The sequence below is a fragment of the Amborella trichopoda genome, chromosome 3, assembly GCF_054954075.1.
Source record: "Amborella trichopoda isolate Santa Cruz 75 chromosome 3, AtrichopodaSantaCruz75HAP2 v2.0, whole genome shotgun sequence".
Lineage (NCBI taxonomy): Eukaryota > Viridiplantae > Streptophyta > Magnoliopsida > Amborellales > Amborellaceae > Amborella > Amborella trichopoda.
The window spans coordinates 12,849,445-12,865,414 of NC_142338.1; the positions used below are offsets into that span (position 1 = coordinate 12,849,445).

The window sequence follows — 15,970 nt, forward strand, 5'->3', positions numbered from 1 at the left end:
AATAGGTTTATTCGCGTTATATCATTTAGACCGATAATTACAGGCTTATTTAGAATAAGTGTACAATATATGTGGAATTAACCCCTTTAAACAGAACACCCCTCTCCATAAATTCCTGTACCATATGTGGAAGCTTATCCTTGACCATACCTCAAAACCTCCAAAAAAAAACCAATATGAAGCCATATGTTCCTAGAGGCTTAACCCCAGGTAGAGAAAAAATCGTCTTTTTAAGCTCCTCTTGAGTGACTTCAACCTCCAATAATCTAGCATGAACCGAAGTGCTATCCATTAGAGAAGCCTTCTGAAAATGGCGAACAATTTTATTTCCCACCTTTCATAGTCATCATCAGCAATATCATCAAAAACCTATGCCAAAATATCATTCTGCCGCCTCCATGTACTAACAATTGAATGGAAGAACTTATGTTAAGGTTCCTTTCTTTTAGCCATTTAATTCTAAATCTTTGCTTTTAATACAACACTTCTAACTTGAGATACTCATCCAACAAATTCCATAGACCACTTTTTCGAGTTCAATACTTTCCAAGTAAGGTGCCACAATTTTGCACCATTTGTTCAAGTTCATGAATTCGTTGTAAAGTACTATCAATCCTGGCTCTGACTTGGTATCTATTTTCCTTCTTCCAACCTATTTATGCTTAAAATTAAGCAGTTATTTATGAAGTTTTGAATCACACAAACCATAATTGATGGTATTTTCCCTGTTTGGTAATGTTTAATTAAGTCCAACACTTCCTTTTTGTCCAGCCACACAATGTCCATTCTAAAAGGTCTTGATCCCTGAATTTCATTAGTACTTTGCAAGCAAACAAAAATGTGATCAAAGAACAATTTTGGTAGTGCTTTAACTATGACCAAAGGGAAAACCACTTCCCAATCACCGGAGACAAGAAACTCATCTATTTTAGTCATTATGAGGTTAGCTTCACTATTGTTTGACCATGTATGTTGAGTTTAAGTTATGGGTAGATCCAATAAACCCTTTTGTTGAATAAAATCATGAAAACATTTCATTGTCGAATTAGTAGGAGGATTAGAGGTAGATTCATCATGCCATCGAATTAAGTTAAAGTTCTCATGCACACACCATAGTAAATTGAGATCTTTACCATAATTGATAATTTTGCAGCGTAGACCCAATACAACATCTATTAGGAGGTGCGAGTTGGTTCAAGTGGAAAGCTGAAAAAAGCAAGGGTAGACCCAAAAGAACATGATTGGAAGTAGTGAGAAAAATATGGCGACTTATTGTCTTACTGGGGGTATAGGCATTGATAGAGTAGAATGGCAAACCAAGACTCATATAGGCTCTGATGGTGATGATGATTACCATAGTGATTAATTGCATTAAAAAACTCTCCTTTAAAGGAGAGAATATTCAGGTCATAAACATTAACAAGAACCCATTTAAATATGGAGATTGGTCCTTCAAAAATAACAAAAATAGCTCTTTCCCCTTTAATAACATACACACGACATAAGATTATGGGGTCCCATAAGACCCACAAACCCCTTGATTCTCCCAAAGAATCCGGATCACAAAAATTAATAGAACTAAATCCCTGCACTTCATTAACCTTAGCAATAGAAAGGCTTAGTAATTTGGTTTCTTGCGACAAAATGACATCCGGTCTATATTTTTTAACAAACAGCAAAACCTCCTGGCTCACATCCCTAAAGCCCCAGACATTCCAGCTAATAATCTTCATAAGGCCCTAAAAGTGGATCCAAGCTTGGCGATCTCCTCGTCATCGGCGGACAACAAACTTGAATCTCCCTAAAAAAATTTATCGCTTTCATCACGGATATTAACAATACCTCCTGCTCTGGATGTCCTTCTCACTGCCATACTCATTGAAGACCTCGTGGGCTTAGTATACTTCTTTGCTTTCTCCTTTTTCTGAGCTTCCCATGCTTTGGAAAGGGTGGAGCAAGGTCAAGGTGGAGCAAAGCTTGCATTACCTTCTGTATAGCTGAGGCCCTGTTTCTGTATATGGGGGTTTCACAAATAGAGCTTAGGTTATGATCTCATAGCCCCAAATTTTGGCCATCTTTTGAAATCTTTTTAATAGTGTTTAAAAAATCGATTCTGTCAAGGTACTCGGGTCTTGGCCGAGGCGAATCTGAGTAACTCACCTTGAGCCCAGCTCATTTCTTTTTAAAAGAAATGAAGACATGACATGGTATGTTTGATTAGCAAAAAGCTTCTACAATTAAACAGCTAATGGCATATTGATTGTGCCACTAGACATAGAGTTGCCTCCTTGCAAGAGATGTAGGGTTCGATTCTTGGAGCCTATAACTTTCTTTTTAGAACTCCATCATATAAAAAAAAAATACAGTCTTAGAAATAGTGATGTTTAATAGCAAGATTCGAACCCTAGCCACACTAAAACATATGTATCAAGGCTAACCACGAACATATATGACTTAAATACACCGGATTAATATAAATAGAGTCTATAAATATGTTGTACAGCCTACTCGCCTTTCCTAAAGGGCGAGGCCGAGTTACTCGGCCGAATTCGAGTGGCCTAGGTGGAGTCTTAGAAAACTGCTTTTTAATATAGAAGGAGAGAGAGAGAAGTGCAAGAACATGACCAGTAGAGAGAAGCACAATAACACAAACTAGTGTAAGAGAGAAGAACGAATGGTTTCATATATCAATTCCAACTAACAAACGAAAAGGATCTTCTAGCTTCTCAAAGTTCTAGTTATCAAACATCCCCTTCTACTAATTGAAGACACTTTAGCTTTTTTTTTTGACAAGAGTATTAAATATTATTATATCAAATGAGTCATTACAATCATTGCATTACTAAAACAAAGTAGGAGAAATGCCCCTTTCTTTGCTAGATCATCTGTCATAGAATTAACTTCTTCATATACATTGCTGAAAGTTATGATGTTGCCGGCAGCTATCTCCTTAATATGCGGCCAAATATGTCTCACACGCCACAATGGACTGGACACACAATTGCACTAGTCAATAGCATTCTTTAAATCCCCTTCAACAATCAAAACGTCCCCCCAAATTCTTATCCTTTTAATGATCAAGGTACTCTAGAAAATCACTAATCAAGTCCACTTGTTTATCAGCAATATAGTCATTTAATAAGATTATTTCAGTCAACTACCTCGTCATATTTTATTAAAATACTAAAAAAATTTGTTTTGAAGGTTAGGAATCCAAAAATCCAAGACAAAGTGTTTTAGTAACTTGGCCCATACAACAAGTTGGGTCAAATTACAAAATCCCCCCGCCAGCATATTCTAGATCCCAAATCCAAAACAAAAAACTTTTCAAGCTTGGAAGCCTGAACAAATGGAGGCAGTCTAAGTATTGGTCTTGGGTCACTTTAGTCATTACATATGATATAAATATCCTTGTGTTTCAGGTTTCAAACCTAGATTTAATGAAAAGCATATTGTGAGTTGGAACTCGGAACGAGTTATTTGCAACATTTAGCATAGGCTATCCAGGAATAGATTTGGATGACTTCTATATTCGATCTCATATCTCTCTCTCTCTCTCTCTCATGCCCCAAGGAACCCAGTTTCCCCTTGTTTCTACAGCTTAGAGCCTTCCCTAATGGTTTACTATTTTAGAGATAATGTTCCCATCCCAGATTGGATTTGGATGAGTTCTAGATTTCCTATTCGATTCGTGCTCCCAATCTCTCGTAAAACTCATAATGTGGTCAAGTCAATCAATCTACAACAAAATAGTCACTTAAAAAATATCAATTCGCTTAAGTGGCTCGAATATTAAAAAATACTCAAAATGCCCATGTTTTGGGCATGGAATCCTGAGAACCATGGATACTTTAATAATGTTACCTTAATTAAGTAGTCCAAGCCAAATGACATAAATATTCCTATTTTGTTTTAGAATTCAAACTTGGAATATGTTTTCATTAAAAAAATTTTATTCCAAATTTGGAACACAAAATGAATAAGACATAATGTCATATGACTCAAATGGGCCAAGCGCCCAAGCCAATTGACAAAACCAACCACCAATTGTTTTGGGATCCAAACCCAAAACATGTTTCTATTTTTTAGAATCACTTGTTCATAGTTTGGAATATGGAACGAGCGGGAGCATGCTAAATTACACATACTTGTTCAAGATTTCAAACCTGGAATAAGATATTAAATTATATGTACTTGTTCAAGATTTCAAACCTGGAATAAGATATGTGCGCATTTTTAGACAAAATAGTTGAGAGGTCCTTGAGTGAAATGAACATAATTCAAATGACAACTTTGTTGAAAATTTGCTGGATTGACCACCATTTAGATTTTCGGAGGTGGTTTTACAATTCTAATGATGTTTTCCCTCTAAGTTACCAATCAAAATTACAAAAATGGACAATTTTAAGTGGGATAGAGAAAGAAGCTTTAAAATGGACACTTTGGGCTGGGGACAATGGTACTATATGTACATAGGCATTCATGCATCATTAGACACATCAGCTAGAACTGTTCAGTATCATGTATGCCTTTCTTGGGAATATATATAAATGCAAAGAATTGGAGTTGGACTGTGGCACGATTTTTTGAAATCCATTTAGAACTTCGAGTTTTTCAAAAGATTTTCAACAAATCACCTTTTTTCATGGAATCAATGTAAACTCGTATTTTATCTAATTTTACAAAAAAAATTCAAAAAAACTCCCTCCCCATAACTTTATTTCTTCATTAACTTAATATTATTAAAAAGAAAATTAAAAATAAGCAAAGTAATAGTAGGAGTAAATTAAGAATCTTGATTTAAAGTAAAATTCTGTAAAACGTTTCACCAATAATTTTCCTTTAAAAAGTTTACAAAAATTACAAACAATATATTCTCCGAAAAATAAGAAATAAGAACGATCGCATATCTAAAAATAATAGGCAGACTTAGAAGACTAACACAATGAAAACTCTTTCTTTCTTTTTTTTCTTTAAACCCAGTGCATCCTCATAAAGAGTATTTTGTGTGAGATTCGAAATTGCTTAAAGATTTTGTATACTAAAGATTTTGGCAGCTAGGATTCAGCGTGAGATTTGATTGTGCTTTAACATTTTGTTGCTTTCTTTATATATAGAGAAGTTTGATTTTTCTTTTTTTTCTTTTTTTTTTTTATTAGTATATACAACATAGCATTTTGGATGGACTGCTATTTTACGTATTTAGGTCTATATTTTGTTTTAGTTAATTACAATCCTATGTTGAGGGTCCTTTTTGTGTTTTTTTTTTTTTTCTTCAAACAATAATTCTATATATTAGTTTATAGTTCTCGTTATCTACTAATATAGTTCTTGTGTTAAGTATTATTTATATTTCATTTTATGCTCCAAATAACTATGTGATATGTTTTGTGTTGTGACAACAGAGTAAGCATTGTTGTTGAATTTTTTGAAAGTTTAAACAATAAATTGTCAAATATCACTCTAACGACACTAGGTAAGGTCATAAAATTAATGTTCAATGGTTTTAATGTATCTATACAATAACTGTCACTTGTAGTCCTATATTATGTCATCTTTACATATCCGATTTTTCACTCCGTTTTTTTAGACAAATCCAAATTATTCATGACTCTATAACTTACTTCATTTTTTGGCGATCCGTATTTTTTACCCAACTTTTCCCACCGACTTTTTGAAACAAAACCGGTTCATTACCGATGTTCTAGCTTGCCGATATATTATTATTCCCCAACTTGCTAACTACGATTGTAACTCCAGGAATCGAGAGGAATACCATTTCAAAAGAAAGGTCAGTAAACATCAAAACAGGCACCTAAAAGATTTGCCTACAGGATGAAGTAGGAAATAAGTTTCCTACAGAGTGCATGTACAACAGTTATCTAGATGAATGCGTCAAGCTAATGTACTGTATTTATGACAAAGCGCATTAGAAGGCATACATGTTTTTAAATGTCTCAAAATATTAGAAGCCTTTATGCACAAGTTCTAAAAACAAAGAGTAAATAATGAAAATGACATAATCTTCTTAGATGAAGTGGGAGACAACCTAATCAATAGAAAAAGTATCACACCTATAGCAGGAGTGTTTCAGTGCTGCACAGACCACAAATTACAAGTACTCACCCTAACCAAATCCAAGGCTCTTTATTGGCAACAAGGAGAGAGTGAGAGAGTTATTTCAAAATTCAAGGATTGCGAGGAGCTTGAGCAAATCAACTTCATGCAGATGCTGTTATTATGCTCAAAACTCGGTAGGCTATTTTTTTACTCTAGTTCTTTAAAGGAAAATAACTCAACAGCATTTTTTTTTTATAAGCACACCAATAGTAGGCAGTATCGCTTCCAAGATAATTTCTTTAGCCCCAATCACTGGGAAGATCCATCATAACTAAAAAAGCACAACAGGAATTTGCCTACTACTGCAACCTTCCAATTAACATAAAAATAAGATCAATATCTATCTCCATTGAAACCATTTCAAACGTATACACTCTCTCTCCTCTTGCAAAAATCGCGAATTAAAAGAAATCAAAGTCTAAGTAAGAGTTATTATCTGCATCAGTGACTTCCTTATCGATTAAAGTCACAGGCATATCCTTAACAAAAGAAAGGTCAATTGGCTTAGGAATATCAGGAGGGCAAGTACTTCGAATAAGAGCCCAGTTGACACTTTCAAAGAAGGGATGCTGCTTTATTTCAGCTGCCCCTCTTTTGTAAGCTAATCGATTCTGTGGTTCCTTTACAAGCAAACCCCTTATCAAATCCCTTGCAGCAAAACTGGCTGCAGGTGCCTCAGGAAATTTCAATGGCTGTCCTACAACATTGAACAAGGTGGCACGGTTACCTGGTCCCTTGAAGGGAGTCTTTCCATGAAGCAACTCATATAAGAAGATCCCAAAAGTCCACCAATCCACTGCACTTCCATGACCATCTCCTTTGATTATCTCCGGAGCTAAGTATTCATGAGTACCAACAAAAGACATGGACCGTGCACTGGTTGGCTCGGCAATAAGTTCAGGAAGGGCATCTACGTGATGGTTCTTCATATTTGACGTCTCATTCTTTGGTTTTCGCGTTTTCTTAGAGGCTGAAGGCAAGAAACGGGGTGCAAAGCACGAGGGTTGCAAACAAGATGGTTGCACACAAGCTGGATGAATGCATGATGGTTCAATACAGTATGCAGGGATCCTACGGGAAGGTTCAGGCCCAAAGGATGTTGACTTTACAAGGGTGGGGCTCACATAGCACCTTAATGATAAATCAAAATCAGAAAGCATGATGTGGCCATCCTCTCTCACTAGGACATTTTCAGGCTTCAGATCCCTATAGATAACCCCCATCATGTGTAAGTACTCGAGCGCCATGAGTATCTCTGATGCATAGAACCTGAAAGGATGTTTGCAAATCAAAGTATTCAAATAGATAAGTCTATTGGCCTTGCCAAAGATCCACAATATTTTAAAGTGGCAAGAAACTATCAAAACAAGTCATGCTAATAATTGCGTTAAGGTTTTATATCCCACCATTACTATCATGGTGAGCATCACATCTTGAAAATTCATAGAGGCATAACATGCAATGCATTTATCTGTAGATGAAAGGCTGAATTACTCTATGAATGATGAACTCAGGTGCTATAGGAGCCATTTGTGGTGCTATTCTCATTAAGGGTTCCAAGCTGTTCATCCAGAGAGGAAGAGAATTACTTCATGACATTATCACTAACACGACTAGTTCACAACACAACTTCAACACATAAAAATGATAATAATGGCAACAAAAATGTTCCTTTGGAGGACATCCATGTTAGGTTAGAATGGGAAATTTCCTTTCTGTATAATCATGTTATCTGCTTAACATCCAATATAAAAAGTATATTTGTGCTTTCCACCCTTTCTTTTCGTAAGTCCCTTGCTAAGTTCAATGCCAGAATTTCAGCACCCTTAATGATCCAGACATTGTAAGGGTTTCCAAAACTAAAGCGGATAGAGAAAACATGAGCTGTGACTCAATATTGGCATGAATGGACAAGGACTTGTTTGACAATGCAATATCAGATGGATGAACAAATTGGGGGGTCTGCTGCAAACTCGTGATTTGCCACCTAGAAAGTGTTTACAAATATTATCAGAACAACCATTGCTCTAAAGTATGTGAAAGATGTTTTGCTTGTGAAAAATAATATCACTGGCCCAACCTGGTGCAAAAGAGGTTTAGTGAGCAAGTCAATGGAAGGCTTCTTACTGATCAAGGCTCATTTGTTTGATGAGTGATGCACCAGTGTCCATCAAACAGAATAGACCACATCATCGATACCACGATGGCCCCACATAATATATGATACTGGAGCAAAAATATTATACGGAATAATATATTCTGAATATTTTGAAACCAGCATGCTCTATAAAAATGAAATAAGACTACCCTAGGACATCAATAAACAAGCATGTAGTTGAGCCTGTCAAAGAAAGACTGGAACATGAAAACATAGGTCATTTATTGAGAGTAAAGTGGTGATAGAATATGCCCACTAAGTTAGCTTCTATCCACGAGTCTCACAGGGTTTATGGTGGCTCAAACTAAAGGGCATTCACAAATATGCACTAGTATCATAAAGTTCTTGTGATGACAAAAAGAGAATATGTTCTAGAGTGATCCTCCGAAATTAAGGCAGGAGAAGCATAATTTTGCATTTCACAAGCACTGCAATGCTACACTCCTAATCGATACATGGAATCTAAGAGGAGCTACTAATTCGTTGCAATGTAACTTTATCCAAAAGAGCATTAATAAACCAAAATGGAATAATGTGGTTTAAATTATGGAAGATTCTTTGCATTATGCTAGGGACAGGTCATTTGGATCATAAGGTATGCAAAATCATGTTTGGCAAACCCAAGATATGGGAGCTAAATCATGCTTGGCACATTTTTTTGCCCAGAAAGCAGGTCATATGTATATGCCAAAAAGATGTCATAATGTGGGTTTGAAAAAAAAAAAAGGCACCATTAGCGTATGAAGTTTTTAGAATGCAGGCAAAACACATTGGCAAGCGGAGTGCCCATTTCTTCCTTTTCTCTTTCTTAAAACCCCTATGTCCTTTCATCTCTCTCCTCCACAGAAGCACCAAATGATTATCGCCCTCTGTAAACCCTAGGATCTTTAAGGCTAATCCCTGAGATTCCAGCAAAACTATGCTAGAATCTCACCGGAAATATGCAGATCTCTTTTCATTAAAGTTCTCCTCTGAACCAGAGGAACAAACCCAATAAGAACTCCGTGGATTTAAACCGAAAACTCAGGCTTTTATGTGGCTCTTTGATCCAGTCCTCACATGCCAAAGAAACCAGATACTACGGTGGTTTAATGTCTTCACTGCATGGACAATCCCACTTTCTCTCCTTTCATCTGTAAGCTCTCAGAGCTTTGTCCCTTCCCTTCTCACTGGGTATAAAACAGTTGCCCAATCCTTGTAGTTCCTTCGATTTCAGTTTTTGGTGAAGATGATTTTTGGAACGTGATTGAGGAGAACCTCGAGTTCTATGGCAAAACCCCAAGATTCAGAACATTCACTTTCCTCAACCGTCATCCAGGTATGCCATTGAAGAAGAACCCAATTCTTTTATTGGAGCTTCTATTCAAGAAGCCAAGTTTTCAAACTAGTTTTCATTCAAGAACCCCTTGTATTAATGAAGCTTCTATTGAAGGACTCACAGAAACTCGAGAATAAGCACTTTCTTTGGAATTAATTAGGACAACACAAAATTCTTATGGCAATTCTTTTGGTTAGGAAGTTCCTGGTTCAAGAACCCACAAAACCCACTATCAAGATTGGAGTTTAAGTTTAGATTACCGAATCATATCAAAGAACCAAGTAGCAATGGGAATTTTATGGGTAAAGAATTTGAACAAGATAGGGATTTCAAATGTTATTTTTCATCTAGGTAGGGTCGTTCCAGATCAGTTGCGTAATTGATCCACAATTTTGAAGGAAACCACATTTTGAATTGGATTTTCTGTTCCGATGGGTTTACTTTTTATGGGAATCTGTATATAGATAGCAAGAAGGAGGGTAATGCTGGTTATTGCAGCCGTGTTCTACTTTTCCTTTTCGGTCTCTGTAATAATGGCCATGATTTCTTGCCCAATAGGTATTACCAGAACAATGGTGGTGTTTGGGGAATGAGGCAGGGCCTTTTGGATAGGCTAGAATTTGATCTTCAAAGAAAAAAGTTGAAGTTTTAAAAATAAATAGAACTTCAAATATAAGAAAGCTAAAATTACATTACAAAGATTTAAGATTGTTCCGAAAAAAAAGGGAAACATAAAAAGAGCTTTAGCCTGAAAATAGAATGAAACTGCAAACCAAGGTTTTACAGACAGATGAACAAAACAGCGGACCTGCATATCCTAGGTTCCATCCAGAAGCTAGCCAAACAGCATTGTCCCAATTACTAGGATTTATATAAACCAGGGTTTCGCATAATCAGGACATGAATCAAAATCTAGGTTTGCACATGTAAGTAGCCAAATGAGCCATAATCATTCATGGAGAGAACTGTGTTAGCTTGTATACATACAACTTGGATAATTTTGCTAATGTGTCTCTATAAAAGTTTTAGTTAGCACATGAATGCATCTATTTGGATCCATATTAGAGATGATGTGATGCCAAAAGTTGCATTATTCAAGAACTGTTTCACCAAAAAAATTGCCCAAAACACCCCCAAAATGTTGATAGAAAAGCATGAGAATCCATCCAAGCTCCATCCATGTAATTGCCCCTTTAAGTAGTGAGTGTTTAATTTCTTCATGAGGATACTTTTTGTTCAACTCTGATGATGAGTATCTACGCCAATAAAAAGACTTTGGTCATTGCATAACTTTAAATTGATTCACTGCAGCTTGGTAAATAAGCCTACGCTCAAGAAAATGAGGGAAGAGCTTCCTCTAGAAACTGAACAATTTCAATGGACCTCGATGATCAATGATTAGCATGCTTTTTTCAATAAATTTGATATTGTACATTTCCCTCATGCCTTTTCCAACAAATTTGATATTGTACATTTCCCTCGCCTATCAGTGTCTATAAGAATCTCAGAAAGGACATGTATAGGTAAAGGAGAATCTATGGTATACTCTAGCTTAAAGTGGTCTGAGATCGTAAAATTAGTTTTCTTTTTTTATTCATTATCTCATATATACATCACAGATTGAAGCTCAAGCATATATAATATGTCAATTGTTTGCTTAGCATTGCTGTAGAGCATAGTAATGTAACTATGTTACTTTTAAATAATTTTATACACAGACATAAGAGTAACTGTCTGAAACAGAGAAATTACATGGCAACTGGGACAATTTATGGAAAGCCCATCAAGGGATTTGTAATGCTGAAACAAAATATGGGAAGCAGACAACCACCTAATCTCAAAAGTAAGTGATCTACACACAAAAGCCACCAATAGATACTGTACCCAGGCTTGAGCAGTGATCAAGAAAATGGTTGTTTGAAGCAAATCTGAGTTTCATAACATGAGAGCAAAAGACCACCGATAGGTTCCCATATCCATCTATACTACAAAGTTAGCACCATAGAGGAGGTTGAAAGCTTCAGGAAAATTATACATAGATGGCCACAAATTAATTGCAATACAGGTGGTGAATAAAATACCGCCATTACAGAGGACACCTCCCATCCTCCACCCAGCTTGTAGAGGTTCCTCAAGAACAGGCAACAACAAGGACTCAAAGAGAATATATGAAATGAAAAGTTATAAGTTTTGTCATCCAGGAATAAGTCCACAAACTACATTTGCTACATACAAGAAGATCTTACATAGGAGTGGGAATTATTGAACTCTTATTGTTGGAATAAAATTTGAGTTAAGCTCAGTTCAATTTGTGGGGAGAAACTAGGTATTATACATATAAAAGGATGCATAGCATAAAGATAATTGTTAAGTGAATTTGCGAAGAATGCAAACATTTTAAAGTTACAGACTTCATTACAGCATCACGAATTGTAAACAGTACAATTTACATGGCAAGAGAGTGGTGTTTCCAATAGACACCCAACTGTGAAATGCACAGGCGGTGGGCGAACCACCAACCACACAAGTAACCATTTCGTAAAAGCTTTTGAGCTCTTCCCAAATGCAGCCTCAAACAATGATATGAACTGGGAGTGAAATCTGTATCTGACATGAATAGAAATACATGTTTGAAATTTCTTTTTAACATATAGCCGCTCCATTGATTAAGAAGTATCATCAAGTTGCACCTATGAGGGTGCAGATGACACATATTCATCATATAAAAAGAATGGGAGGAAGATTAGGGGAAAATATGGTAGGGAAGAAATTATCAAGATGAACATCAAGACCACTGGGATGCTGACATCAACTGTCCACAGCATTTACAATTTCCTATTCTCACTAGTACATGCTTGTTGAGGCTTGACAGACAAAACACAAGGTATAACTCCACTTCCATAACCAATGCTTCCTTTGTGATTCTTAATCAATCCCTTATGAAAAAAATCCCTGCCTCCAACACTTGCTCTCCTTCTACGGCAAGTGGCTCCCAAAGTTTAAAGAATACAAGAGTTAAATCAAATCAAATGGAAAAGAACATAAAAACTTAAATAGGTATGTGCATACTAAATGAATAGGTGCATTGCAGTGAAAGGCATGTTCATGTCCACACGCTCCTAATTTTGTACTGAGTAGAATTCTAGCAATTTCTTAATGTGCCTCCTGAAATGTATATTTGTTTGGGATGGAAAAGCAACAAAAGCTGTCATTCAGGTTTTTTTTCAATTATTTTAAATAATCATGAAGCAGTAGAGATTACCAATGCCATGGCCACCTTTTTGGCAATAAAGAAATATACTAGTCACAAGCAATTTAAGGCATAGGCCATGCTAGAGATTATCCAACTTGATGCCCAAAATATTAAGAGGCAAGGGGGCCACTTGGAGTTTTGTTCATTGCTTACACCAGAGCATCTACTCGTGAGCAGAATATCAATTAAAACCAATGGGTACATTGGTGTTGTTCTAGCTCGTAGCATTTCAATGATAAGAGAGAGGCCTTCTCGGAAACTCAACGCATAGACCACACTAGAAATAATCCTACTTGATGCCCAAAATATTAAGAGGCAAGGGGACCACTTGGAGGATTTTGTTCATGGCTTACGCTACTCCAAAACAGCATCTAGTGCTCATGAACAGAGTATGAATTCAAAACAGTGGGTAGGCTAGCGCTGATCTAGCCTGTTGCATTTTGGTGACAAGAGGCCTTCCTCAGCAACTAGCTCCTTAGAATCAAACCTCTACTTGGTTTGATTCCTTCTTTTGCTCCTCAGCCTACGACATATTAGAAGTTGCAGCCAGACGTTGCTCTGCTCGCTAGAGAAGGTTCCTGCTTTGTTACACATTTGTTTTTCACAAAAGAGAATATCCAGGACTCGCTTATCATACCACCTAAGACCCCTAAAACTGTAAAACACTTAAAGAATAAACCTATAATTATAAATGCTGAATGACAAGATTTCTCCACAATTTAGGACATATCCCATGTCAAGGGTGCATTGGTGATAGACATGCTCCACCTTGAGAACCAGCAATGGAAAAAAGCTGGATAGCCAGCATAGTTGGAGTCACAGGGAATTAAAAGAACGCTCAGGTTATGATCTACATAACCATTCACATGCCCATGATCAACATAACTCCAGAATATGATCTATCCAATGTTATAATTTTTAACCTGGAAATATGGCAATCAGCAAACACCATGTGAAACACTTTGAGCCAATATACATGCCAATATAAGAGGTGGAAGCTCGGCCTGGATCGACCAGAGATAACTAAGGCTCCGACCAACCTAGCTCGCTGCCAGGATTCGTAACTAACACTTTTTAGGGTCCATAACAATAAAGGGAACTCTAACCCATGATCTTATAACAACCACACACAATCGAAAAAAAACATTAACAGCATTGCCGGTTAAGAGAAACAAGAGATCAACACATATCCAAAGGAAAATGAATTCTGATCTAACATACCCAAGAGAGGAAAAAACCTGTACATTACTCTATGCCCCTCCCCAAGAAAGACATAGATGGATAGAGAGAGAGAGAATCGGTCGTAAAACGAAAGACAACATGGTCACTGAACATTGGGCAAGTGAATAAGAAGATTTGAGGAATAAAAAGGGGTAGAAAGAGGGAGTGAGTGAGGGTCCCTGTATACCTCGCAGCCTGTTCAGAGAAATGCTTCCCGGGCTGTCGCTGGCGAAGGGTGTGGAGATCCCCTCCACTGCAAAACTCCATAACCAAGCAAGAGAACTTCTCAGTCTCAAAATGTGCATAGAGAGTCGGAAGAAAAGGGTGATCAAGCGATGATAAGATCTCCCTCTCTGTTTGAGCCCTCAAAAGCTTCTTCCTGCTTGCAAGCAGAGCCTTGTCCATGACCTTCATGGCAAAGTAGCACGAAGTTCCCCTTAGCTCCGCAAGATACACGCTCCCTATATCGCCGCAACCAACCCTCTTCAACAACCTGAAATGCCCTAACCCAAGTGCCCCATTGCCCTCTCTCGATCGAACAGAATGAATGGCCTCCCATCTAGGATCATTGCCTTTGTGAGGCTTATTAGAGGAGCTGCTGCTGCTGCTCTCATGGTGGTCGCTGATGGCGACGACGCAGGAGTTGGGATTCTTGGCCGAGGCATCGAGAGGGAGACCTGTGCTGTCGCTCAGCTTGGCACTGGTCATGCTACTGGTGGTGGTGCTGCTGCTGAGGTCCATGCTGCTGACACTCGAGCTCAGCGGCCCGCTCATGGTGGCGCTTGCCGCTTCTTCCAACGCGGGGCATCCCGCCTCATCCATTGCGGATGCTTGCTCCTCCACCAGCGATAAAGAAGACGATCCTCCTCCGCCACTCACACCACCACCCAACCAGATGATCCTCCTCTGCTACTTACACCACCAACCATCTTCATCATGCTTCAATCAGTTTCAGAGTAACGAAAGAAGAAGAAGAAGGAGCTTGGGTTTCGCTTCTCCCTCCATTTTTACTGCAAATGAAGGAGAATACCTCCTTGTCGTCCAACCAAAAGAGACCACCTTCTTAATTTTTTATTATTTTCATGAAGTTATAGGGGGATTAATTCCCCATACAAAACAGATGCTATGCAAAAAGTTTCCCATGCTTAAAACAAAAAGTTATTTATGGTAATGCACAAAGTTTCTCATGCCAGGGTGGTCAAACGAGAGAAACAAGGCGGAAGAAAAAATATAATTCAAATTTTGAGAGGGCGGGGCGTGCATGGGTTGGGTGGGGCGCCGCGCCCAAAAATTAACTCATTGATACGATAATATTGTACTACTGATACCATTGATGTATACCTCTACTCTCACCGTCAATGTATATGAACTATGAAACAACAAAGATGTATACCTCTACTCTCACCATCAATGTATATGAACTATGAAACAACAAAGATGTATACCTCTACTCTCTCCGTCAATGTATATGAACTATGAAAAAACAAAGATGTATAGCTCTACTCTCACCGTCAATGTATATGAACTATGAAACAACAAAGATGTATACCTCTACTCTCACCGTCAATGTATATGAACTATGTATACCTCTACTCTCACTGTCAATGTATATGAACTATGAAACAACAAAGATGTATACCTTTACTCTCACCGTCAATGTATATGAACTATGAAAAAACAAAGGTACGCATCCAGGCGTTGGGAGTCACGTGCTCGAGGTTCGAGAGCTGAGCTCCCGCCTGTACCACCACCAACTCCCAAATACGAGATATTCACTCACCCCCATCCCAAAACAACAAAAAATATATATATCCGACGAAAGTGACGTTCAAATATCAGAATAAGTTCCGTCGTAATGGCTTTCAATTACAAGTTATTGTTCCACTAGAATACAGGTTCT

At 37.5% G+C, this 15,970-nt stretch overlaps 1 protein-coding gene across 2 annotated transcripts; it reads right to left on the minus strand.

Annotated features, from left to right (window-relative positions):
- Positions 1-2,801: 2,801 nt before the first annotated feature.
- LOC18432567 (serine/threonine-protein kinase D6PKL2) lies at positions 2,802-15,371 on the minus strand. 2 transcript variants are annotated; one of them, XM_088863493.1, is made up of 2 exons: positions 14,258-15,335; positions 2,802-2,989 (listed from the first exon to the last, which is right to left on the minus strand). In XM_088863493.1, the coding sequence occupies exons 1-2, from the start codon at positions 14,890-14,892 to the stop codon at positions 2,809-2,811; spliced, it is 816 nt and encodes a 271-aa protein (XP_088719619.1). In that variant the 5' UTR covers positions 14,893-15,335; the 3' UTR covers positions 2,802-2,808. The 2 variants fall into 2 exon arrangements, with proteins under 2 accessions (XP_088719619.1, XP_020521902.1); XM_020666243.2 differs by lacking the exon at positions 2,802-2,989 and adding an exon at positions 6,412-7,389 and having other exon boundaries at positions 14,258-15,371.
- Between the last annotated feature and the right edge of the window lie 599 nt (positions 15,372-15,970).

Excerpts from the sequence above, each read along its gene's own strand:
- LOC18432567 (XM_020666243.2), bottom strand. The coding sequence starts at position 14,892 with ATGGATGAGGCGGGATGCCCCGCGTTGGAAGAAGCGGCAAGCGCCACC. Across the intron at positions 7,390-14,257 it reads TTCTCTGAACAGGCTGCGAG|GTTCTATGCATCAGAGATAC; the intron begins GTATACAGGGAC and ends ACATCCTTTCAG.